A 24,732-nucleotide genomic window follows, 5' to 3' on the forward strand; every position below is an offset into this window, starting at 1 on the left:
TTTTTCCCTGGATTCTCCCCCTTTTCCCCCCTTTCCTGTGGGATTTTCCCCTTTTCCCGCCCTTTTTCCCCCCTTTCCCGTGGGATTTTCCCCTTTTCCTGCTGTTTTTCCCCATTCCCGGCGCTTTTCCCGCTGAATTTTCCTCCTTTTCCCGCAGGAGACGAAGGCGAAGGAGAGGAGAAATCCTTGGACGAGGCCGACAGAGGTGTAAGCATTCCATGGATTCCCCAAAATCTGGGAATTTCTGAGCCCCCACGGCAATTCCCAAGAAATCTGAGCCCTTCGAATGTCCCAAATCATCCCGAAAATCCCAGATTTGATGGAATTCCCCCCCCTTTGGAATTTCCCTGCCAAAAAAGACCCCCTGGGAATGGGAAAATTCGGGAATGGGGGCCGGGATTTGGCTCCTGGAGGGGCTGGATCCCGGTTGGGGGGGGGAGGGGTTGGAAATTTGGGAATTTTGGGGGAGATTTTTGGGGAATTTCCATGAAAAGAAAAGGGGGAATTCCCAAAATTCCTCTTTTCCCCCAGGAAATTCCAGGGAAATCCGGCACCGACGGCTCCTTTTCCTTCTCTTTTCCAGGAGAATTCCCAGGATTTCCTTCTCCAGGAGAATTCCCAGGATTTGGGGATCTTTCCCTTCTTTTTTTGGGCTTTTCCCGAGGATTTTTGAGGAATTTTGAGGAGTTTTTGGAAGGAATTTTGGGGTTTTCCCAAGGAATTCCCAAGGAATTCTTCGGGGATGGATCCCGGATGATCCCAGGGAAGCGGAACCCGCCCGGATTTGGGGCTTGGCTTTGGGAAAAGGGGCAGGAATGGGGGGAAAAGTGGGAAAAATGGGGAAAAAAGGGGGAGAAAGGGGAAAATTGGGAGAAAAGAGGGAAGAAATGGGAAAAATGGGGGGAAAAAGAAGGAAGAAATGGGAAAAATGGGGAATAAAGGAGGAGGAAATGGGAAAAATGGGGAGAAAAATGGGAAAAATGGGGAGAAAAGAGGGAAGAAATGGGAAAAATGGGGGGAAAAAAGGAAGAAATGGGAAAATCGAGGAAAAAGGGGGAAAAATGGGAAAAAAGGGGGGAAAAATGGGGAGAAAAGAGGGAAGAAAGGGGAAAATTGGGGGAAAAAGGGGGAAGAAGTGGGAAAAATGGGGGAAAAAAAGGGGATAAACCTGGGAAAAATGGGGAGAAAAGAGGGAAGGAATGGGAAAATTGGGGAGAAAAGAGGGAAAAAAATAGGGAAAAAAACAGGGAAAATGGGGGAAAAAGGGGGAATTTGGGAAAAAAGCGAGGAAAGGGGGAATGCCGGGGATGTGGGAATGCCGGAGGGGTTTTTTGGGATGGGAATTGGCGGCTGTGCCCTCAGGCTCCGAGGAGGAGGACGAGGAGCTGAAGAAGAAGCGGGAGAAGCAGCGGAGGCGGGACCGGCTGCGGGACAGGGCCATGGACAGGTGGGGGAGGGGCCGGGAATTCCCGGAATTCCGGGGGAAGGGGGGGAAATGGGGGCGGTCCCGGGGGGAATCGGGGCCGAAATCGGGGATTTTCCTGGTTTTTGGGACGAGAATTCCCAGGGATTTGGGAGGGTTTGGGAGGGTTTGGGGGAAGAATTCCAGGATTTTCTTATTTTTCTGGGGTTTGGGAAGAGAATTCCCAGGGATTTCGGGATTTTCCTGGCTTTTGAGACGAGAATTCCTGGGGATTTTCCCGTTTTTCTGGGGTTTGGGATGAGAATTCCCAGGGATTTCCCTGGGGTTTGGGAGGAGAATTCCAGGGATTTTCCCATTTTCCTGGCTTTTGGGACAAGAATTCCCAGGGATTTTGGGGTTTTCCTGGGGTTTGGGGGAAGAATTCCAGGATTTTCTTATTTTTCTGGGGTTTGGGATGAGAATTCCCAGGGATTTTCCCATTTTCCTGGGGTTTGGGATGAGTATTCCAGGATTTTCCCAGTGCTTGGGAGGGTTTGGGAAGAGAATTCCAGGATTTTCTCATTTTCCTGGGGTTTGGGTGGAGAATTCCAGGATTTTCCCGTTTTCCTGGCTTTTGGGACAAGAATTCCCAAGGATTTCGGGATTTTCCCATTTTCCTGGGGTTTAGGAGGAGAATTCCAAGGGATTCCAGGATTTTCCCAGTTTTCAGCTGGTTGGGATGAGAATCCCAAAGGATTCCGGGATTTCCCTGGCTTTTGGGCTGAGAATTCCCGGGGATTTGGGGATTTTCCTGACTTTTGGGGCAAGAATTCCCAAGGATTTCGGGATTTTCCTGGCTTTTGGGATAAGAATTCCCAAGGATTTTGGGATTTTCCCGTTTTCCTGGCTTTTGGGCTGAGAATTCCCAAGGATTTTGGGATTTTCCTGACTTTTGGGGCAAGAATTCCCAAGGATTTCAGGATTTCCCTGGCTTTTGGGCTGAGAATTCCCAAGGATTTCAGGATTTCTCTGGCTTTTGGGATAAGAATTCCCAAGGATTTTGGGATTTTCCGGATTTTCGGTGGCGGGCGCTGAGATTTGGGCGGAATTCCGGCCTTTTCCCGGGAATGGGCTGCTTTTCCAGGATCCAGTTCGCCTGCTCCGTGTGCAAATTCCGCAGCTTCGAGGAGGACGAGATCCAGAGGCACCTGCAGAGCAAATTCCACCGGGAGACGCTGCGCTACATCGGCACCAAGCTGCCCGACAAAACCGTGCAGTTCCTGCAGGTGGGGCCCCCAATTCCCGCTGGGAATTCCCAGGGATTTGGGGGACTCATCCGGGGAATTTTTGGGGATTTTTTGGGATTTTTTTGGATTTTTTTTGAATTTTTTAGGGATTTTTTAGGGATTTTTTGGAGATTTTTTGGGAATTTTTTACTTTTTTTGGAGATTTTTTGGGGATTTTGGGGGATTTTTTCGGGATTTTTTGGGATTTTTTTGGAGACTTTTTTGGGATTTTTCAGGATTTTTTGGGGATTTTTAGGATTTATTGGGGATCTTTCGGGGTTGATTTGGGATTTTCCAGGCACCGAGCTGCCCGACAAAACTGTGCAGTTCCTGCAGGTGGGGCCCCCAATTCCCGCTGGGAATTCCCAGGGATTTGGGGACTCATCCGGGGAATTTTTGGGGATTTTTTGGGATTTTTTGGGATTTTTTTTGAATTTTTTAGGGATTTTTTAGGGATTTTTTGGAGATTTTTTGGGAATTTTTTACTTTTTTTGGAGATTTTTTGGGGATTTTGGGGGATTTTTTCGGGATTTTTTGGGATTTTTTTGGAGACTTTTTTGGGATTTTTCAGGATTTTTTGGGGATTTTTAGGATTTATTGGGGATCTTTCGGGGTTGATTTGGGATTTTCCAGGCACCGAGCTGCCCGACAAAACGGTGCAGTTCCTGCAGGTGGGGCCCCCAATTCCCACTGGGAATTCCCAGGGATTTGGGGGACTCATCCGGGGAATTTTTGGGGATTTTTCTGGGATTTTTTGGGGATTTTTTGGGGATTTTTTTGGATTTTTTTTGAATTTTTTATGGATTTTTTTGGGGGGGGTTGGGGATTTTTCGGGATTTTTTGGGGAATTTTTATGGGGAATTTTTCGGGATTTTTTTGGAGATTTTTTGGGATTTTTTTGGAGATTTTTTTTTTGATTTTTCAGGATTTTTTGGGGATTTTTAGGATTTATTGGGGATCTTTCGGGGTTGATTTGGGATTTTCCAGGCACCGAGCTGCCCGACAAAACGGTGCAGTTCCTGCAGGTGGGGCCCCCAATTCCCACTGGGAATTCCCAGGGATTTGGGGACTCATCCGGGGAATTTTTGGGGATTTTTCTGGGATTTTTCTGGGATTTTTTTGGCTTTTTTTTGAATTTTTTAGGGATTTTTTATGGATTTTTTAGGGATTTTTTGGGGAATTTTTTGGGGTTTTTTTTAGGATTTTTTAGGGATTTTTAGAGATTTTTTGGGGATTTTTTGGGAATTTTTTACTTTTTTTGGAGATTTTTGGGGGATTTTTTCGGGATTTTTTGGGATTTTTTTGGAGACTTTTTTGGGATTTTTCAGGATTTTTTGGGGATTTTTAGGATTTATTGGGGATCTTTCAGGGTTGATTTGGGATTTTCCGGGCACCGAGCTGCCCGACAAAACGGTGCAGTTCCTGCAGGTGGGGCCCCCAATTCCCGCTGGGAATTCCCAGGGATTTGGGGACTCATCCGGGGATTTTTGGGGATTTTTCTGGGATTTTTTTGGGAATTTTTTGGATTTTTTTTGAATTTTTTATGGATTTTTTATGGATTTTTTGGGGATTTTTTGGGGATTTTTTGGGGGTTTTTTTAGGATTTTTTAGGGATTTTTAGAGATTTTTTGGGGATTTTTTGGGAATTTTTTACTTTTTTTGGAGATTTTTTGGGGATTTTGGGGGATTTTTTTGGATTTTTTTAAAATTTTTTATGGATTTTTTTTGGGGGAGTTGGGGATTTTTTGGGGAATTTTTATGGGGAATTTTTCGGGATTTTTTTGGAGATTTTTTGGAGATTTTTTGGGATTTTTTTGGAGATTTTTTTGGGATTTTTCAGGATTTTTTGGGGATTTTAAGGATTTATTGGGGATCTTTCAGGGTTGATTTGGGATTTTCCAGGCACCGAGCTGCCCGACAAAACCGTGCAGTTCCTGCAGGTGGGGCCCCCAATTCCCGCTGGGAATTCCCAGGGATTTGGGGACTCATCCGGGGAATTTTTGGGGATTTTTTGGGGATTTTTTTTGAATTTTTTATGGATTTTTGGGGGGGGTTTTGGGGATTTTATGGGATTTTTTTGGGGATTTTTCAGGATTTTTTTGGGAATTTTTATGGGGAATTTTTCGGCATTTTTTTGGAGATTTTTTGGGGATTTTTTGGGATTTTTTTGGAGACTTTTTTGGGATTTTTCAGGATTTTTTGGGGATTTTTAGGATTTATTGGGGATCTTTCAGGGTTGATTTGGGATTTTCCAGGCACCGAGCTGCCCGACAAAACCGTGCAGTTCCTGCAGGTGGGGCCCCCAATTCCCGCTGGGAATTCCCAGGGATTTGGGGACTCATCCGGGGAATTTTTGGGGATTTTTGGGGGATTTTTTTGGATTTTTTTTGAATTTTTAATGGATTTTTTGGGGGTTTTTGGGGGATTTTTTGGGGATTTTATGGGATTTTTTGGGGATTTTTGGGGGATTTTTTTAGGATTTTTTAGGGATTTTTTTGGAACTTTTTGGGGATTTTTGGGGGGATTTTTTTGGATTTTTTTGAATTTTTTTGGGATTTTTTTGGGATTTTTTTGGGATTTTTGGGGGATTTTTTGGGGACTTTTTGGGGATTTTTTGGGAATTTTTATGGGGAATTTTTCGGGATTTTTTGGGGATTTTCTGGGATTGTTTTTGTGTTTTTTACGGATTTTTTGGGGATTTTTCGGGATTTTTTGGGGATTTTTTTGGATTTTTTAGGGATTTATTGGGGATTTTTTCGGGGATTTTTTCAGGATTTTTTGGGATTTTTCTGGGAGTTTTTGGGATTTTTTTGGAGATTTTTTTGGGATTTTTCAGGATTTTTTGGGGATTTTTAGGATTTATTTGGGATCTTTCAGGGTTGATTTGGGATTTTCCGGGCACCGAGCTGCCCGACAAAACCGTGCAGTTCCTGCAGGTGGGGCCCCCAATTCCCGCTGGGAATTCCCAGGGGGGAGAGAGGGAATTTTGGGGATTTTTTGGGAATTTTTTGGGATTTTTTTGGAATTTTTTAGGGATTTCTTGGGATTTTTATTGCATTTTTTTTCATTTTTTTGGGGATTTTATGGGATTTTTTGGGGCGATTTTTTGGGGGGATTTTTTGGGATTTTTTGGGGATTTTTGGGGATTTTTGGGGATTTTTGGGGGATTTTTAGAGATTTTTTAGAGATTTTTCTGGAATTTTTTAGGGATTTTTTTTTTCATTTTTTTGGGATTTTTAGGTGATTTTTTGGAGATTTTTTGGGGGATTTTTTGGGATTTTTGGGGGATTTATATTTTATTATTTCCGGAATTTTTTTGGATTTTTTGGGATGTTCCCAGGATTTCTTGGGATTTTTCTGCTTTTTGGGGGGGGAATTTTTTTCATTTTTTGGGGATCTTTTTTGGGAATTTTCCAGGATTTTTCAGGGATTTTTCCGGTTTTTTTGAGGGGTTTTTTGGGATTTATTTGGGATCTTTTGGGGTTGATTTGGGATTTTCCGGGCACCGAGCTCCCGGACAAAACCGGGCAGTTCCTGCAGGTGGGGCCCCGAATTCCCGCTGGGAATTCCCAGGGGGAAGAGAGGGAATTTTTGGGAAGTTTTGGGAATGTTTGGGGATTTTTCTGGGATTTTTTGGGATTTTTTTTGGAATTTTTTAGGGATTTCTTTTTTTGGGGGAGGGGTTTTTTTGAATTTTTTTGGAATTTTTTTGGAATTTTTTTGGGACTTATTCTGGGATTTTTGGGGGATTTTTTGGGGATTTTTCAGGGATTTTTTGGGGTTTTTTTCAGGGATTTTTTTGGATTTTTCTGGGACTTTTTTGAATTTTTTAGTTTTTTTTTCATTTTTGGGGGATTTTTTGGGTATTTTTGAAGGATTTTCTTGGGATCTTTCAAGATTTTTTTAGGGATTTTTGAGGATTTTTCAGGGATTTTTTGGGGATTTTTTAGGGATTTTTTTTAAAATTTTTCAGCTTTTTTAAAATTTTTTTCGATTTTTCTGGGATTTTTTGGGGGGATTTTGCAGGAATTTTTCCAGAATTCTTTGGGATTTTTCTGGGATTTTTTTGGAATTTTTCCAGGATTATTTGGGGATTTTTTTGGGATATTTTCGTTGAATTTTTCAGGATTTTTTGGGGGAATTTTTGGGATTTATCATTGGGATTTTTCCAGGATTTTTGGGGAATTTTTCAGGAATTTTTGGGATTTTCTGGGAATTTTGGGGATTTTTCGGGAACTTTTTGGCATTTTGGGGGGGATTTTTTTTGGAATTTTCCAGGAATTTTTTAGGGGGGTTTTTCAGGACTTTTTGGGGATTTTTTCAGGATTTTTTTTGGAATTTTTCAGGAATTTTTGGGGATATTTTAGGAAATTTGGGGGGGAATTTTGGAAGAATTTTTGGTGATTTTTCCGGGATTTTAGGGGGGATTTTTCCAGGGTTAATTTGGGATTTTTCAGGATTTATTTGGGAATTTTCCAGCCGGAAATTCAGGATTTTCCAAGGATTTATTTTTTGCCTTTTCTGGGATTTACATTTGGGATTTTCCAGGCTGGGAATTTGGGATTTCCTGGCTTTTTTGGGTCAGAATTCCCAGGATTTGGGGTTCTTTGGGTCAGAATTCCCCGGATTTGGGGTTTTTTTGGGTCAGAATTCCCTGAATTTGGGGCTTTTTGGTGCCAGAATTCCCGGGATTTGGGGTTTTTAGGGTCAGAATTCCCAGAATTTGGAGTTTTTGGGGCCGGAATTTGCGGGATTTGGGGTTTTTTGGGGTCAGAATTCCCAGGATTTGGGGGTTTTGGGGTCAGAATTCCCAGGATTTGGGGGTTTTGGGGTCAGAATTTGGGGTTTTTGGGGTCGGAATTCCCAGAACTTGGGGTTCTTTGGGTCAGAATTCCCCGGGTTTGGCGTTTTGGGGCTGGAATTCCCGGGATTTGGCGTTTTAGGTCAGAATTCCCCAGATCTGGGGGTTTTGGGGCCGGAATTCCCAGGATTTGGTGGTTTTTGGGTCAGAATTCCCAGAATTTGGGGTTTTGGGGCGGGAATTCCCAGGATTTGGGTTTTTTTTTGGGTCAGAATTCCCAGGATTTGGGGTATTTTAGGTCAGAATTCCCAGGATTTGGGGTTTTTGCGGCCGGAATTCCCCGGATTTGGGATATTTTAGGTCAGAATTCCCCAGATTTGGGGTATTTTAGGTCAGAATTCCCAGGATTTGGGGGTTTTGGCGTTGGAATTCCCAGGATTTGGGGTTTTTGGGGCCGGAATTCCCGGAATTTGGGGTTTTGGGGTCGGAATTCCCCGGATTTGGGATATTTTAGGTCAGAATTGCCCAGGATTTGGGGTTTTGGGGCGGGAATTCCCAGAATTTGGGGTTTTGGGGCCGGAATTTGCGGGATTTGGGGTATTTTAGGTCAGAATTCCCCGGATTTGGGGTTTTTGGGGCCGGAATTCCCCGGATTTGGGGTATTTTAGGTCAGAATTGCCCGGATTTGGGGTATTTTAGGTCAGAATTGCCGGGATTTGGGGTTTTTGGGGTCGGAATTCCCCGGATTTGGGGTATTTTAGGTCAGAATTGCCAGGATTTGGGGTTTTTTGGGTCAGAATTGCTGGGATTTGGGGTTTTTGGGGTCGGAATTCCCCAGATTTGGGGTATTTTAGGTCAGAATTGCCGGGATTTGGGGTTTTTGGGGTCGGAATTCCCCGGATTTGGGGTATTTTAGGTCAGAATTGCCCGGATTTGGGGTTTTGGGGTCGGAATTCCCCGGATTTGGGGTTTTTTGGGTCAGAATTGCCCGGATTTGGGGTTTTTGGGGTCAGAATTCCCCGGATTTGGGTTTTTTTAGGTCAGAATTCCCGGGATTTGGGGTTTTTGGGGCCGGAATTCCCCAGATTTGGGGTATTTTAGGTCAGAATTGCCGGGATTTGGGGTTTTGGGGTCGGAATTCCCCAGATTTGGGGTATTTTAGGTCAGAATTGCCCGGATTTGGGGTTTTTGGGGTCGGAATTGCCCGGATTTGGGGTATTTTAGGTCAGAATTGCCGAGATTTGGGGTTTTTGGGGTCGGAATTCCCCGGATTTGGGGTATTTTAGGTCAGAATTGCCCGGATTTGGGGTTTTGGGGCCGGAATTCCCCGGATTTGGGGTATTTTAGGTCAGAATTGCCGGGATTTGGGGTTTTTGGGGTCGGAATTGCCCGGATTTGGGATATTTTAGGTCAGAATTGCCGGGATTTGGGGTTTTTGGGGTCGGAATTCCCCAGATTTGGGGTATTTTAGGTCAGAATTGCCGGGATTTGGGGTTTTTTGGGTCAGAATTCCCCGGATTTGGGGTATTTTAGGTCAGAATTGCCCGGATTTGGGGTTTTTGGGGCCGGAATTCCCCAGATTTGGGGTATTTTAGGTCAGAATTGCCTGGATTTGGGGTTTTTGGGGTCGGAATTCCCCGGATTTGGGATATTTTAGGTCAGAATTCCCCAGATTTGGGGTATTTTAGGTCAGAATTCCCAGGATTTGGGGGTTTTGGCGTTGGAATTCCCAGGATTTGGGGTTTTTGGGGCCGGAATTCCCGGAATTTGGGGTTTTGGGGTCGGAATTCCCCAGATTTGGGGTATTTTAGGTCAGAATTGCCGGGATTTGGCGTTTTGGGGTCGGAATTCCCCAGATTTGGGGTATTTTAGGTCAGAATTGCCGGGATTTGGGGTTTTGGGGTCGGAATTCCCCAGATTTGGGGTATTTTAGGTCAGAATTGCCGGGATTTGGGGTTTTTGGGGCCGGAATTCCCCGGATTTGGGGTATTTTAGGTCAGAATTGCCGGGATTTGGGGTTTTTGGGGTCGGAATTCCCCAGATTTGGGGTATTTTAGGTCAGAATTGCCCGGATTTGGGGTTTTGGGGTCGGAATTCCCCGGATTTGGGGTATTTTAGGTCAGAATTGCCGGGATTTGGGGTTTTGGGGTGGGAATTCCCAGGATTTGGGGTATTTTAGGTCAGAATTGCCCAGATTTGGGGTTTTTGGGGCTGGAATTCCTGGGATTTGGGGTTTTTGGGGTCGGAATTCCCCGGATTTGGGGTATTTTAGGTCAGAATTGCCCGGATTTGGGGTTTTTGGGGCCGGAATTCCCCAGATTTGGGGGATTTTAGGTCAGAATTGCCGGGATTTGGGTTTTTGGGGCCGGAATTCCCCAGATTTGGGGTGATTTAGGTCAGAATTCCCTGGATTTGGCTGCTTTTCCAGGAATACATCGTGAACAGGAACCGGAAGATCGAGAAGCGGCGCCAGGAGCTGACGGAGAAGGAGGGGAGCAAACAGCGGCCGGACCCCTTCAAGGGTGAGCAATTCCCGGGAATCTCCGGGAATTCCCGGGAATCTTCGGGAATTTTCCCGGGCTCTGGTATTTGGGAATCTTTTTAGACTCGGTTTGGGATTTTTCCCGCTTTTTTTGGGGGATTTTCAGGGTTTATTTGGGATTTTTCCCAGTTTTATTGGGAATTTTCCAGGTTTTATTTGGGAATTTTCCGGGTTTTATTTGGGAATTTTCAGGGTCTATTCAGGAATTTTTCCCATTTTAGTTGGGAATTCTCAGGGTTTGAATTTTGGGATTTTTTCAGGTTTTGTTTGGGAGTTTGTCTAGGTTTTCTTGGGAATTTTCCAGGTTTTATTTGGGTATTTTCAGGGTTTATTTGGGAATTTTCCAGGTTTTATTTGGGAATTTTCCAGGTTTATTTGGGTATTTTCAGGGTTTATTTGGGAATTTTCCAGGTTTTATTTGGAATTTTCAGGGTTTATTTGGGAATTTTCCAGGTTTTATTTGGGAATTTTCAGGGTTTTTATTTTGGGATTTTTCTGGGTTTTGTTTGGGATTTTTCCCGGTTTTATTCAGGAATTTTTCCTGGTTTTATTTGGGATTTTTCTGGGGTTCATTTTAAGATTTTTCCAAGTTTTATTTGGGAATTTTTCCTGACTTTATTCAGGAATTTTCCCCGGTTTTATTCAGGATTTTCCCAGCTTTTTTTGGGGGATTTTTCTCCAGCCTCCAGTTGGAATTTTTGGGTTGAATTTTTGGGATTTTCCAGGCCGGAAATCTGGGAATTTTTTCACGCTTGGCCTGGACATTTTCTAGGCTCGGCTTGGGATTTTCCAGGCCAAAATATTTGGGATTTCCTTGGAAAATCCGGGAATGTGGCGCCGGGAAAACCCCGATGCTCGTTTGGGGCCGAAGGGAAGGATGGGAACCCCCGGAAAGGGAATTCCGGGGCCGGATCGGGGCTGCTTGGCTTCTCCCGACCCAAATCCCTGGAATTTTGGGGCATTTTTCGGGAATTCTGGGCTCGGGGCTGGGCCAGGAGCGTTTCCTGCAGGGACTCGAGGCCGCTGCTCCATTTTGGGGTGAAATCCGCGGGATTTGGTCCCTTTGGGAGGGAATTTTGGGCTTGGAGCGGCTCCTGTTTCACCTTCCCTGAGTGGAGTTTTTGGGAATTTTTGGGGAATTTTGGGGTGTTTGGGATTGGGAATCTCTCGGGAGCGTTTCCTGCAGGGACTCGAGGCTGCTCCTCCTTTTTGGGGTGAAATCTGTGGGATTCTGACCCCTTTGGGATGGGAATTTTGGGCTCGGAGCGGCTCTGGTTGGGCCTTTCCTGACCCAAATCCCTGGAATTTTGGGGCATTTTTCGGGAATTCTGGGCTCGGGGCTGGGCCAGGAGCGTTTCCTGCAGGGACTCGAGGCCGCTGCTCCATTTTGGGGTGAAATCCGCGGGATTTGGTGCCTTTGGGATGGAATTTTGGGCTCAGAGCGGCTCCTGTTTCACCTTCCCTGAGTGGAGTTTTTGGGAATTTTTGGGGAATTTTGGGGTGTTTGGGATTGGGAATCTCTCGGGAGCGTTTCCTGCAGGGACTCGAGGCTGCTCCTCCTTTTTGGGGTGAAATCTGTGGGATTCTGACCTCTTTGGGATGGGAATTTTGGGCTTGGAGCGGCTCTGGTCGGGCCTTTCCTGACCCAAATCCCTGGAATTTTTGGGGATTTTTCGGGAATTCCAGGATTAGGGCTGGGCCAGGAGCATTTCTTGCAGGGACTCGAGGCCGCTGCTCCATTTTGGGGTGAAATCCGCGGGATTTGGTGCCTTTGGGAGGGAATTTTGGGCTCGGAGCGGCTCCAGTTGGGCCTTTCCCGACCCAAATCCCTGGAATTTTGGGGGGATTTTTCGGGAATTCCAGGATTAAGGCTGGGCCAGGAGCACTTTTTCCAGCGGATCGAGGCCGCTCCTCCTTTTTGGGGTGAAACCTGCGGGATTTGGTCCCTTTGGGAGGGAATTTTGGGCTCGGAGCGGCTCCGGTCGGGCCTTTCCCGATGGGATCCCTGGAATTTTGGGGATTTTTGGGAATGCAGGGATCGGCCAGGAGCACTTTTTCCAGCGGATCGAGGCCGCGCACTGCCTGGCCTGTGACATGCTGATCCCGGCGCAGGCGGCGCTGCTGCAGCGGCACCTCCGCTCCGCCGAGCACGGCCGCAACCGCCGGGTGAGGAACTGGGAGAACTGGGAGAACTGGGAGAGCTGGGAGGGCTGGGAGAGCTGGGAGGGCTGGGAATGGCTGGGAATGGCTGGGGATGGCACGGCTGCAGCTGCCGGGTGAGGAACTGGGAGAACTGGGAGAGCTGGGAGGGCTGGGAATGGCCGGGAATGGCTGGGAATGTGGGGATGGCACGGCCGCAACTGCCGGGTGAGCCACCGGGAGAACTGGGAGAACTGGGAGAGCTGGGAGAGCTGGGAGGGCTGGGAGGGCTGGGAATGGCTGGGAATGGCAGGGCTGCAGCCACCGGGTGAGGAACTGGGAGAACTGGGAGTACTGGGAGAGCTGGGAGGGCTGGGAATGGCCGGGAATGGCTGGGCTGCAGCCGCCGGGTGAGGAACTGGGAGAACTGGGAGTACTGGGAGAACTGGGAGAGCTGGGAGGGCTGGGAATGGCTGGGAATGGCTGGGAATGGCTGGGAATGTGGGGATGGCACGGCCGCAACCGCCGGGTGAGGAACTGGGAGAACTGGGAGGGCTGGGAGGGCTGGGAATGGCTGGGAATGGCAGGGCTGCAGCCGCCGGGTGAGGAACTGGGAGAACTGGGAGTACTGGGAGAACTGGGAGAGCTGGGAGGGCTGGGAATGGCCGGGAATAGCAGGGCTGCAGCCGCCGGGTGAGGAACTGGGAGAACTGGGAGGGCTGGGAATGGCTGGGAATGGCTGGGAATGGCTGGGAATGGCAGGGCTGCAGCCGCTGGGTGAGGAACTGGGAGGGCTGGGAATGGCTGGGAATGGCTGGGAGAACTGGGAATGGCACGGCCGCAACCGCCGGCTGAGGAACTGGGAGAACTGGGAGGGCTGGGAATGGCCGGGAATGGCTGGGAATGGCAGGGCTGCAGCCGCCGGGTGAGGAACTGGGAGAACTGGGAGGGCTGGGAATGGCTGGGAATGGCAGGGCTGCAGCCGCCGGGTGAGGAACTGGGAGGACTGGGAGTACTGGGAGAGCTGGGAGAACTGGGAGAGCTGGGAGGGCTGGGAATGGCACGGCCGCAACCTCTGGGTGAGGAACTGGGAGAACTGGGAGAACTGGGAGGGCTGGGAATGGCTGGGAATGTGGGGATGGCACGGCCGCAACTGCCGGGTGAGCCACCGGGAGAACTGGGAATACTGGGAGAACTGGGAGAACTGGGAATGGCTGGGAATGTGGGAATGGCACGGCCGCAACCGCCGGGTGAGGAACTGGGAGAACTGGGAGAGCTGGGAATACTGGGAGGGCTGGGAATGGCAGGGAATGGCTGGGAATGGCAGGGCTGCAGCCACCGGGTGAGGAACTGGGAGAACTGGGAGGGCTGGGAATGGCTGGGAATGGCTGGGAATGGCAGGGCTGCAGCTGCCGGGTGAGGAACTGGGAGAACTGGGAATACTGGGAGGGCTGGGAATGGCTGGGAATGGCCGGGAATGGCTGGGAATGGCAGGGCTGCAACTGGCAGGTGAGGAACTGGGAGAACTGGGAGTGCTGGGAGGGCTGGGAATGGCTGGGAATGGCCGGGAATGTGGGGATGGCACAGCCGCAACCTCTGGGTGAGGAACTGGGAGAACTGGGAGAACTGGGAGGGCTGGGAATGGCTGGGAATGGCTGGGAATGGCGGGGCTGCAACTGCTGGGTGAGGAACTGGGAGAACTGGGAGTACTGGGAATACTGGGAGGGCTGGGAATGGCTGGGAATGGCAGGGCTGCAACCGCCGGGTGAGCCACCGGGAGAATTGGGAGAACTGGGAGGGCTGGGAGGGCTGGGAGAACTGGGAATGGCTGGGAATGGAGGGAATGTGGGAATGGCAGGGCTGCAGCCGCCAGGGGAGGAACTGGGAGAACTGGGAATACTGGGAGAACTGGGAATGCTGGGAATGTGGGAGTGGCACGGCCGCAACCGCCGGGTGAGGAACTGGGAGAACTGGGAGTACTGGGAGAACTGGGAGGGCTGGGAGAACTGGGAATGGCTGGGAATGGAGGGAATGTGGGAATGGCACGGGACAACCGGCGGGTGAGGAACTGGGAGAACTGGGAATGGCTGGGAGAACTGGGAGTGGCAGGGCTGCAACCACCAGGTGAGGAACTGGGAGAACTGGGAATGGCTGGGAATGGAGGGGATCTGGGAATGGCGGAAATATCAGGAGTGGCGGGAATCTGGGAATGGCGGGAATGTGGGAATGGCGGGAATATCAGGAATGGCGGGAATCTGGGAATGTGGAAATGTGGGAATGGCGGGAATGTGGGAATGGCGGGAATATCAAGAATGGCGGGAATGTGGGAATGTGGGAATGTGGGAATGGCGGGAATATCAAGAATGGCGGGAATCTGGGAATGTGGGAATGTGGGACTCTGGGAATGGCGGGAATATCAGGAATGGCGGGAATCTGGGAATGTGGAAATGTGGGAATCTGGGAATGGCGGGAATATCAGGAATGGCGGGAATCTGGGAATGTGGGAATGTGGGAATGTGGGAATGGCGGGAATCCAGGGCATTGCTGGGAGTTTCCTGGGAATTCTCTGGGAATTCCGAGCCTTTCCCAGGGCTTTTCTGGGCATTTCCTGGGAATTCTCTGGGAATTCCGAGCCTTTCCCAGGGCTTTTCTGGGCGTTTCCTGGGAATTCTCTGGGAATTCCGGCGGGGTTTTCTTGGGAATTTCGGGAGTTTCCCAGCTGTTCGCTGCGGATCCCAAGGGTTCTGCTGGGGGTGTTCTGGGGGAGTTTTTGGGGGGATTTTGGGAGTTTCTGGGGCGCTTTCCAGGGGGAATTTTGGGGGGATTTTGGGAGTTTCTGGGGCGCTTTCTGGGGGGAATTTTTGGGGGGAATTTGGGGAGTTTCTGGGGTGCTTTCCAGGGGGAATTTTGGGAATTTCTGGGGCGCTTTCCAGGGGTAATTTTGGGGGAATTTTGGGTGAAATTTGGGAGTTTCTGGGGCGCTTTCCGGGGGGAAATTTGGGGGGAATTTTGGGGGGAATTTGGGGGAATTTTGGGAGTTTCTGGGGCACTTTCCAGGGGGAATTTTGGGGGGATTTTGGGGGGATTTTGGGAGTTTCTGGGGCGCTTTCCGGGGGGAATTTTGGGGTATTTGGGGGGAATTTTTGGTGGAATTTTGGGGGAATTTTTGGGGGGAATTTTGGGAGTATTCTGGGGCGCTTTCCAGGGGCAATTTTGGGGGGAATTTTGGGGGGATTTTGGGAGTTTCTGGGGCGCTTTCCGGGGGGAATTTTGGGAGGAATTTTGGGGGGATTTTGGGACTTTCTGGGGGGAATTTTGGGGGGATTTTGGGACTTTCTGGGGCGTTTTGCGGGGGGAATTTTGGGGGGATTTTGGGGGAATTTTGGGGGGATTTTGGGAGTTTCTGGGGCGCTTTCCGGGGGGAATTTTGGGGGAATTTTGGGAGGAATTTTGGGGGGATTTTGGGAGTTTCTGGGGCGCTTTCCGGGGGGAATTTTGGGGGATTTTGGGGGGATTTTGGGACTTTCTGGGGGGAATTTTGGGGGGATTTTGGGACTTTCTGGGGCGTTTTGCGGGGGGAATTTGGGGGGAATTTTGGGGGGAATTTTGGGGGGATTTTGGGAGTTTCTGGGGCGCTTTCCGGGGGGAGTTTTGGGGGAATTTTTGGGGGGAATTTTGGGAATTTCTGGGGCGCTTTGCGGGGGGGATTTTGGGGGAATTTTGGGGGGATTTTGGGAGTTTCTGGGGCACTTTCCGGGGGGAGTTTTGGGGGGATTTGGGAGTTTCTGGGGCGCTTTCTGGGGGGAATTTTGGGGGGATTTTGGGAGTTTCTGGGGCGCTTTCCAGGGGAATTTTGGGGGAATTTTGGGAGGAATTTTGGGGGAATTTTGGGAGTTTCTGGGGCACTTTCCGGGGGGAGTTTTGGGGGAATTTTGGGGGGAATTTTGGGAGTTTCTGGGGCGCTTTCCGGGGGGAGTATTGGGGGGATTTGGGAGTTTCTGGGGCGCTTTCTGGGGGGAATTTTGGGGGATTTTGAGAGTTTCTGGGGCGCTTTGCAGGGGGAATTTTGGGGGAATTTTGGGGGGATTTTGGGAGTTTCTGGGGCGCTTTCCGGGGGGAGTTTTGGGGGAATTTTGGGGGGATTTTGGGAGTTTCTGGGGCGCTTTCCGGGGGGAGTTTTGGGGGAATTTTGGGGGGATTTTGGGAGTTTCTGGGGCGCTTTCCGGGGGGAGTTTTGGGGGAATTTTTGGGGGAATTTTGGGGGGATTTTGGGAGTTTCTGGGGCGCTTTCCGGGAGGAGTTTTGGGGGGATTTGGGAGTTTCTGGGGCGCTTTCTGGGGGGAATTTTGGGGGATTTTGGGGGGATTTTGGGACTTTTTGGGGGGATTTTGGGAGTTTCTGGGGCGCTTTGCGGGGGGAATTTTGGGGGGATTTTGGGGGAATTTTGGGGGGATTTTGGGAGTTTCTGGGGCGCTTTCCGGGGGGAGTTTTGGGGGAATTTTGGGGGGATTTTGGGAGTTTCTGGGGCGCTTTCCGGGGGGAGTTTTGGGGGAATTTTGGGGGGATTTTGGGAGTTTCTGGGGCGCTTTCCGGGGGGTTTGCCGGGGCTGATGCCGGCGTTCCGGCGGCAGCTGGCGGCCGAGCAGTTCCGGAAGACGAGTCTGCACGTGGCCAAGAGCGTCCTGAACAACAAACACATCGTGCGCATGCTCGAGAGATACCTGCAGGTACCGCCCGCCCTTCCCTCCGCAATTCCCACCATTCCCACCATTCCCACGCTTTTTTGGCATTTTTTGGGCATTTTTCGGGCGTTTTTCGGGCGTTTTTTGGGCATTTTTCGGGCGTTTTTTGGGCGTTTCTTGGGCGTTTTTCGCTTCCCATCCCAGCGGTTTTTCCCTTCCTTTGGCGTTCTCAGCGGTGTTTTGGGAATTCTTTTCCCGGCTTTCTCTCTTCTTTGGTGTTCCAGCGTCCCCAGACCCAGTTCCCAAAAAATCCGGAGCTTTTCCCGCTTTTTTGGGGTTTTTTGGGCGTTTTTCACTTCCAATCCCGGCGGATTTTCCCTTCCTTTGGTGTTCTCGGCGCTGTTTCGGGAATTTTTTTCCTGGTTTTTGCTGCTCCTTGGCATTCCCACATTCCCAGAGCCCAATCCCAGACCCAATTCCCAAAAATCCCGGAAAAAATCCGAAGTTTTTTCCCACTTTTTTGGGGTCTTTTTGGTCCAGTCCCGGTGGTTTTTGCCTTATTTTGGCATTCCTGGTGGTATTTTGGGAATTTCTTCCCAATTTTCCCTCTCCTTGGCATTCCAGCATCCCCAGACCTCAATCCCAGAAAAATCCTGGATTTTTTATCCGATCCTGGGTTTTTTCCTCCTTTTCCTGGAGCTTTTCTCATTCCTGGGGGGGGTTTTTTTGGGAAATTTTTTCCCAGTTTTTCCTCCTCTCCTCGGCATCAAAGCCAAAATTCCTCAAATCCCAGGATTTCCCCAAAAATCCCTCCCTGGAGCCGTGGCTCCTGTCCAGGAATTAAGGGAATTATGGGGAATTTGAGGGAATTTTTTTGGGAATTTTGGGGGAATTTTTGGGGGAATTTTTGGGGAATTTTTTTGGGGGAATTTTGGGGAATTCCCACCCCATTCCCAGCCCCAAATCCCAGGAATCCAAACGCCCTCTCCCAGAATCCCCCCAAATCCCATTTTTTCCCCTCGGGAGCGGCCGGAATTCGGGGCTGGGCCGGGAATTCCGGGATTTTCCGGGCAGGAGCCGCGTCCGGGGCGGAGCAGGAGGAACGGAAACGCCGGATCCCAAAAATTCCTTCCCCTTCCCGGAGCTTCAGGGTTGGCCCAGGCTGGAAAAACTCGGGAGAAGTGGGGGAAAAGTGGGAAAAAAATGGGAAAAAAAGTGGGAAAAGAAGTGGGAAAAACGGTGACTCTGCCTGCTGGGTGCTGGGCAAAGGGATTTGGATCCCAGAAAAACGGGATTTGGATCCCAAAAAAACGGGGTTTGGATCCTAAAAACCGGGATTTGGATCCTGAAACAAAGGGGATTTGGATCCCGGGAGAAGAAGGGACGTTGGATCCCGAAAAAATGGGACGTTGGATCCCAAAAACCGGGATTTGGATCCCAAAAACCGGGATTTGGATCCCAAAAAAGCGGGATTTGGATCCCAGCAAAGGGGGACTTTGGATGCCGGGAAGAGACCCCGAATGCTGGGAAAAGGGATTTGGATCCCGGGAAGACGGACCTGGAGTCCTGGGAAAAGGAGGGGCCTGGATCCCGAAAAAAGGAGCTGGATCCCGGGAAAAGGGACCCTGATCCCGAAAAAAGGAGCTGGATCCTGGGAAGAGGGATCTTGGATCCCGGGAAAAGAGGGACTCTGGATCCCGGGAAAAGAGGACGTTGAGTCCAGGGAAAAATGGGATTTGGATCCCGGGAAAAGTGGGATTTGGATCCCGAAAAAAGCCACCTGGAATCCTGGGAGAAGGAGGGACCTGGAGTCCCGGGAAGAGGGATCTTGGATCCCGGGAAAATGGGATTTGGATCCCGGGAAAAACGGACGTTGAGTCCAGGGAAAAACGGGATTTGGATCCCGAAACGAGGGACTTTGGATCCCGGGAAAAGCCGCCTGGATCCCGGGAGAAGGAGGGACCTGGAGTCCCGGGAAGAGGGATCCTGGATCCCGGGAAAATGGGATTTGGATCCCAAGAAGAGGGACTTTGGATCCCGGGAAAAGGGGACTGTGGATCCCGAAAAAAGGGACTCTGAATCCCGGGAAGAGGGAGCTTGGATCCCGGGAAAAACGGACGTTGAGTCCAGGGAAAAAAGGGACTCTGGATCCCAAGAAGAGGGACTGTGGATCCCGGGAAAAAGGGACTCTGGATCCCGAAAAAAGGGACGTTGGATCCCGGGAAAAATGGACGTTGAGTCCAGGGAAAAAAAGGGACTTGGATCCCGGGCAAAATGGGATTTGGATCCCAAGAAGAGGGACTCTGGATCCCGGGAAAAGGGGACTCTGGATCCTGGGAAAAGGGGACTTTGGATCCCGAAAAAAGGGACTCTGGATCCCGAAAAAAGGGGACGTTGGATCCCGGGAAAAACGGACGTTGAGTCCAGGGAAAAAGGGACTCTGGATCCCGAAAAGAGGGACTGTGGATCCCGGGAAAAAGGGACTCTGGATCCCGAAAAAAGGGACTCTGGATCCCGAAAAAAGGGACTGTGGATTCTGGGAAGAAGGGACTTTGGATCCTGGGAAAAGGGGACTTTGGATCCCAAAAAAAGGGACGTTGGATCCCGGGAAGAGGGACTTTGGATCCCGGGAAAAACGGACGTTGAGTCCAGGGAAAAAAGGGACTCTGGATCCCAGGCAGAATGGGATTTGGATCCCAAGAAGAGGGACTCTGGATCCCGGGAAGAGGGAGCTTGGATCCCGAAAAAAGCCACCTGGAGTCCCGGGAAGAGGGAGCTTGGATTCCGGGAAGACGCACCCGAGGTCTGGGGAAAAGGGACGTTGGATCCCGGGAAAAGGGAGCTGGATCCCGGGAAAAGGGACGTTGGATCCCAGGAAAAGGAGGGATCTTGGATCCCGGGAAAAGGAGGGACGTTGGATCCCTGGAAAAGGGACATTGGATCCCGGGAAAAGGAGGGAGAAGGGACCTGGATCCCTGGAAAAGGAGGGAGCTGGATCCTGGGAAAAGGAGGGACCTGGATCCCGGGAAAAGGAGGGATCTTGGATCCCAGGAAAAGGGACCTGGATCCCGGGAAAAGGAGGGACCTGGATCCCTGGAAAAGGAGGGATCTTGGATCCCGGGAAAAGGAGGGATCTTGGATCCCAGGAAAAGGGACCTGGATCCCTGGGAAAAGGAGGGACGTTGGATCCCGGGAAAAGGAGGGATCTTGGATCCCGGGAAAAGGAGGGACGTTGGATCCCGGGAAAAGGAGGGATCTTGGATCCCGGGAAAAGGAGGGACGTTGGATCCCGGGAAAAGGGACCTGGATCCCGGGAAAAGGAGGGATTTTGAGCCTGGAATCGGCTGCATGGGATGGGATCATTCCCGTGATCCCAGTTACTCCCAGTATCCCAGTCTGGGACACACCAGTATTCCCAGTATTCCCATGATCCCAGTTACTGCCGTTATCCCAGCCCAGCATTCCCAGTATTCCCAGTCCAGCCCAGTGTTCCCGTTATGGGAACACCGGTTATTCCCATTATCCCAGTCTGGGACACACCAGTATTCCCAGTATCCCAGTGCAGAACAGCCACATTCCCAGTGTTCCCAGTCCAGACCGTTATCCCAGTTATTCCCATTATCCCTGTCCAGACCAGTATTCCCATTATCTCAGACCAGTATTCCCAGTCCAGACCGTTATCCCAGTGTGGGACACACCAGTGTTCCCATTAGCCCAGCCCAGTATTCCCAGTCTAGCCCAGTGTTCCCATTATGGGACACCGTTATTCCCAGTATCCCAGTTATTCCTGTTATCCCAGTCTGGGACACCAGTGTTCCCATTAGCCCAGCCCGGTATCCCCAGTTATTCCCATGATCCCAGTTATTCCCAGTATCCCCAGCCCCGTGTTCCCATTATGGGACGCCGTTATTCCCAGTATCCCAGTCTGGGACACCAGTTATTCCCAGTATCCCAGTTATTCCCAGTATCCCCATTTATTCCCAGTATCCCAGTCTGGGACCCCAGTGTTCCCAGAATCCCCAGTTATTCCCAGTATCCCAGTCTGGGACACCAGTTATTCCCAGTCTCCCCAGTTATTCCCAGTCTCCCCAGTTATTCCCAGTATCCCCAGTTATTCCCAGTATTCCAGTCTGGGACACCAATGTTCCCAGTATCTCCAGTTTTCCCAGTCTCCCCAGTTACTCCCAGTCTCCTCAGTTATTCCCAGTATCCCAGTCTAGGACCCCAGTGTTCCCAGAATCCCCAGTTATTCCCAGTATCCCAGTTACTCCCAGTCTCCCAGTTATTCCCAGTTTCCCCAGTTATTCCCAGTCTCCCCAGTTACTCCCAGTCTCCCAGTTACTCCCAGTCTCCCAGTTATTCCCAGTCTCCCCAGTTATTCCCAGTCTCCCCAGTTATTTCCAGTCTCCCCAGTTATTCCTGTTATCCCAGTCTGGAACACCAGTTATTCCCAGTGTCCCACTTACTCCCAGTATCCCATTTATTCCCAGTATCCCCAGTTATTCCCAGTATCCCCAGTTACTCCCAGTCTCCCCAGTTATTCCCAGTATCCCCAGTTACTCCCAGTCTCCCCAGTTATTCCCGTTATCCCAGTCTGGAACACCAGTTACTCCCAGTATCCCCAGTTAGTCCCAGTCTCCCCAGTTACTCCCAGTCTCCCCAATTATTCCCAGTCTCCCCAGTTACTCCCAGTATCCCCAGTTATTTCCAGTCTCCCCAGTTATTCCCGTTATCCCAGTCTGGGACCCCAGTGTTCCCAGTATCCCCAGTATTCCCAGTATCCCAGTTATTCCCAGTATCCCCAATTATTCCTGTTATCCCAGTCTGGAACACCAGTTATTCCCAGTCTCCCCAGTTATTCCCGTTATCCCAGTCTGGAACACCAGTTATTCCCAGTCTCCCCAGTAATTCCCAGTCTCCCAGTTATTCCCAGTCTCCTCAGTTATTCCCAGTATCCCAGTTACTCTCAGTATCCCCAGTTATTCCCGTTATCCCAGTCTGGAACACCAGTTATTCCCAGTCTCCCCAGTTATTCCCAGTCTCCCCAGTTACTCCCAGTCTCCCCAGTTATTTCCAGTCTCCCCAGTTATTCCCGTTATCCCAGTCTGGGACCCCAGTGTTCTCAGTATCCCCAGTATTCCCAGTATCCCAGTTATTCCCAGTATCCCCAATTATTCCCGTTATCCCAGTCTGGAACACCAGTTATTCCCAGTCTCCCCAGTTATTCCCGTTATCCCAGTCTGGAACACCAGTTATTCCCAGTCTCCCCAGTGATTCCCAGTCTCCCAGTTACTCCCAGTCTCCCCAGTTATTCCCGTTATCCCAGTCTAGAACACCAGTTATTCCCAGTATCCCATTTATTCCCAGTCTCCCAGTTATTCCCAGTCTCCCCAGTTACTCTCAGTCTCCCCAGTTACTCCCAGTCTCCCCAGTTATTCCCGTTATCCCAGTCTAGAACACCAGTTATTCCCAGTATCCCATTTATTCCCAGTCTCCCAGTTACTCCCAGTCTCCCCAGTTACTCCCAGTCTCCCAGTTATTCCCAGTCTCCCCAGTTATTCCCGTTATCCCAGTCTAGAACACCAGTTATTCCCAGTATCCCATTTATTCCCAGTCTCCCCAGTTACTCCCAGTCTCCCCAGTTACTCCCAGTCTCCCAGTTATTCCCAGTCTCCCCAGTTATTCCCGTTATCCCAGTCTAGAACACCAGTTATTCCCAGTATCCCAGTTACTCCCAGTCTCCCCATTTATTCCCAGTCTCCCCAGTTACTCCCAGTCTCCCATCCCACTTGGCCGATCCCAGGAGGAGCTCCCGGCTTTCAGCCCCCCCCCGGAATTCCCAGAAATCCCCCGGAATTCCGGGGGGCCCCGGGGTCCCTCAGAGGCGCCTCGGTCTCCCCCGGCCGCGGAGGCGGCTCCGGAGCGTTCCCGTTCCCACGTGTGCAACTCCCGGCTGGAAAAGGGGCGGGAGGAGGCCGAGCCCAGGATCGCAGGTAATGCCCGGAGGCCGAAAATCCCCGGAAAAACCCCGGGAATTCCCAAAAAAAAACCCCAAAACCCCCCCGAGAAAAAGGGGGAGATCCTCGTTGGGCCTCGGAATTGCGGCTGCTCCGGAGGAAGGCGGGAAGAGATTCCCGAGGGAAGCCTGGGATGGGGAGAACGGCCCGGCTGGATCCGGGGGAGATTCCCGGAGATCTGGGACGATTCCCGGAGGTTTGGGACGATTCCCGGAGATCTGGGACGATTCCCGGAGGTTTGGGACGATTCCTGGAGATCTGGGAGAATTCCTGGAGATTTCGGGACAATTCCTGGAAGTTTGGGACGATTCCCAGAGGTTTGGGAGAATTCCTGGAAGTTTGGAACAATTCCCAGCAATTCTGGGACAATTCCCAGAGGTCTGGGACAATTCCCAGCGATTTCGGGACAATTCCTGGAAGTTTGGGACAATTCCCGGAGATCTGGGACGATTCCTGGAGATCTGGGACGATTCCCAGCGATTTCGGGACAATTCCTGGAGGTTTGGGACAATTCCCGGAGATTTGGGACAATTTCTGGAGATCTGGGACGATTCCCAGCGATTTTGGGACAATTCCCAGAGATCTGAGATGATTCCGGGACAATTCCCGGAGATCTGGGACGATTCCCAGCGATTTCGGGACAATTCCCGGAGATTTTGGGACAATTCCCGGAAGTCTGGGACAAATCCCAGCGATTCTGGGACAATTCCCAGAGATTTGGGACAATTCCCAGAGATCTGAGATGATTCCGGGACAATTCCCGGAGATTTCAGGACAATTCCTGGAAGTTTGGGACAATTCCCAGCGATTTCAGGACAATTCCTGGAGATTTTGGGACAATTTCCAGAAGTCTGGGACAATTCCTGGAGATTTTGGGACAATTCCCGGAAGTTTGGGACAATTCCCGGCGATTCTGGGACAATTCCCGGAGATCTGGGACAATTCCTGGAGATCTGGGATGATTCCCAGTGATTGTGGGACAATTCCCGGAGATTTGGGAACAATTCCCAGAGATCTGGGATGATTCCCAGCGATTTTGGGACAATTCCCAGCGATTTGGGATGATTCCGGGACAATTCCTGGAGATTTCGGGACAATTCCCGGAAGTCTGGGACAAATCCCAGCGATTCTGGGACAATTCCCAGAGATTTGGGACAATTCCCAGCGATTTCAGGACAATTCCTGGAGATTTTGGGACAATTTCCAGAAGTCTGGGACAATTCCCAGCAATTTCAGGACAATTCCCAGCGATTTCGGGACGATTCCTGGAGGTTTGGGACAATTCCTGGAGATCTGGGATGATTCCCAGTGATTGTGGGACAATTCCCGGAGATTTCAGGACAATTCCTGGAGATACGGGACAATTCCCAGCGATTTTGGGACAATTCCCAGAGATCTGAGATGATTCCGGGACAATTCCCGGAGATCTGGGACGATTCCCGGAGATTTCGGGACAATTCCCGGAAGTCTGGGACAATTCCCAGCGATTTCAGGACAATTCCTGGAAGTTTGGGACAATTCCCGGAGATTTTGGAACAATTCCCAGAGATTTGGGCACAATTCCCAGCGATTTTGGGACAATTCCTGGAGGTTTGGGACAATTCCCAGCGATTTTGGGACAATTCCCGGTGATTCTGGGACAATTCCCGGAGATTTCAGGACAATTCCTGGAGATCTGGGATGATTCCTGGAGATTCTGGGACAATTCCCGGAAGTTTGGGACAATTCCCAGCCATTTTGGGACGATCCCGGCGATTCTGGGACAATTTCAGGGCCATTCCCGGAGATTTGGGGACAATTCCAGAGATCTGGGGACGATTCCCAGCAATTCCTGGAGATTCCAGGACAATTCCTGGAGGTTTT

The 24,732-nt window shown here is 50.3% G+C and overlaps 1 protein-coding gene across 4 annotated transcripts in view; it reads left to right on the forward strand.

Annotated features, from left to right (window-relative positions):
- AKAP8 (A-kinase anchoring protein 8) overlaps positions 1-24,732 on the forward strand; it is a 40,306-nt gene that overhangs the window by 13,152 nt on the left and 2,422 nt on the right. For 2 of the 4 annotated variants that reach the window (XM_068998056.1, XM_068998058.1), the window contains exons 7-12: positions 158-205; positions 1,363-1,447; positions 2,547-2,688; positions 9,918-10,011; positions 12,067-12,197; positions 16,802-16,897. In XM_068998056.1, coding sequence (XP_068854157.1) covers positions 158-205; positions 1,363-1,447; positions 2,547-2,688; positions 9,918-10,011; positions 12,067-12,197; positions 16,802-16,897 — 596 coding nt within the window. Of the gene's footprint in view, positions 1-157; positions 206-1,362; positions 1,448-2,546; positions 2,689-9,917; positions 10,012-12,066; positions 12,198-16,801; positions 16,898-17,878; positions 18,737-24,732 lie in introns of those variants that run through there. The other 2 variants (XM_068998057.1, XM_068998059.1) reach the window with 2 other exon arrangements.

The sequence above is a fragment of the Aphelocoma coerulescens genome, chromosome 30 (assembly GCF_041296385.1).
Source record: "Aphelocoma coerulescens isolate FSJ_1873_10779 chromosome 30, UR_Acoe_1.0, whole genome shotgun sequence".
NCBI lineage: Eukaryota > Metazoa > Chordata > Aves > Passeriformes > Corvidae > Aphelocoma > Aphelocoma coerulescens.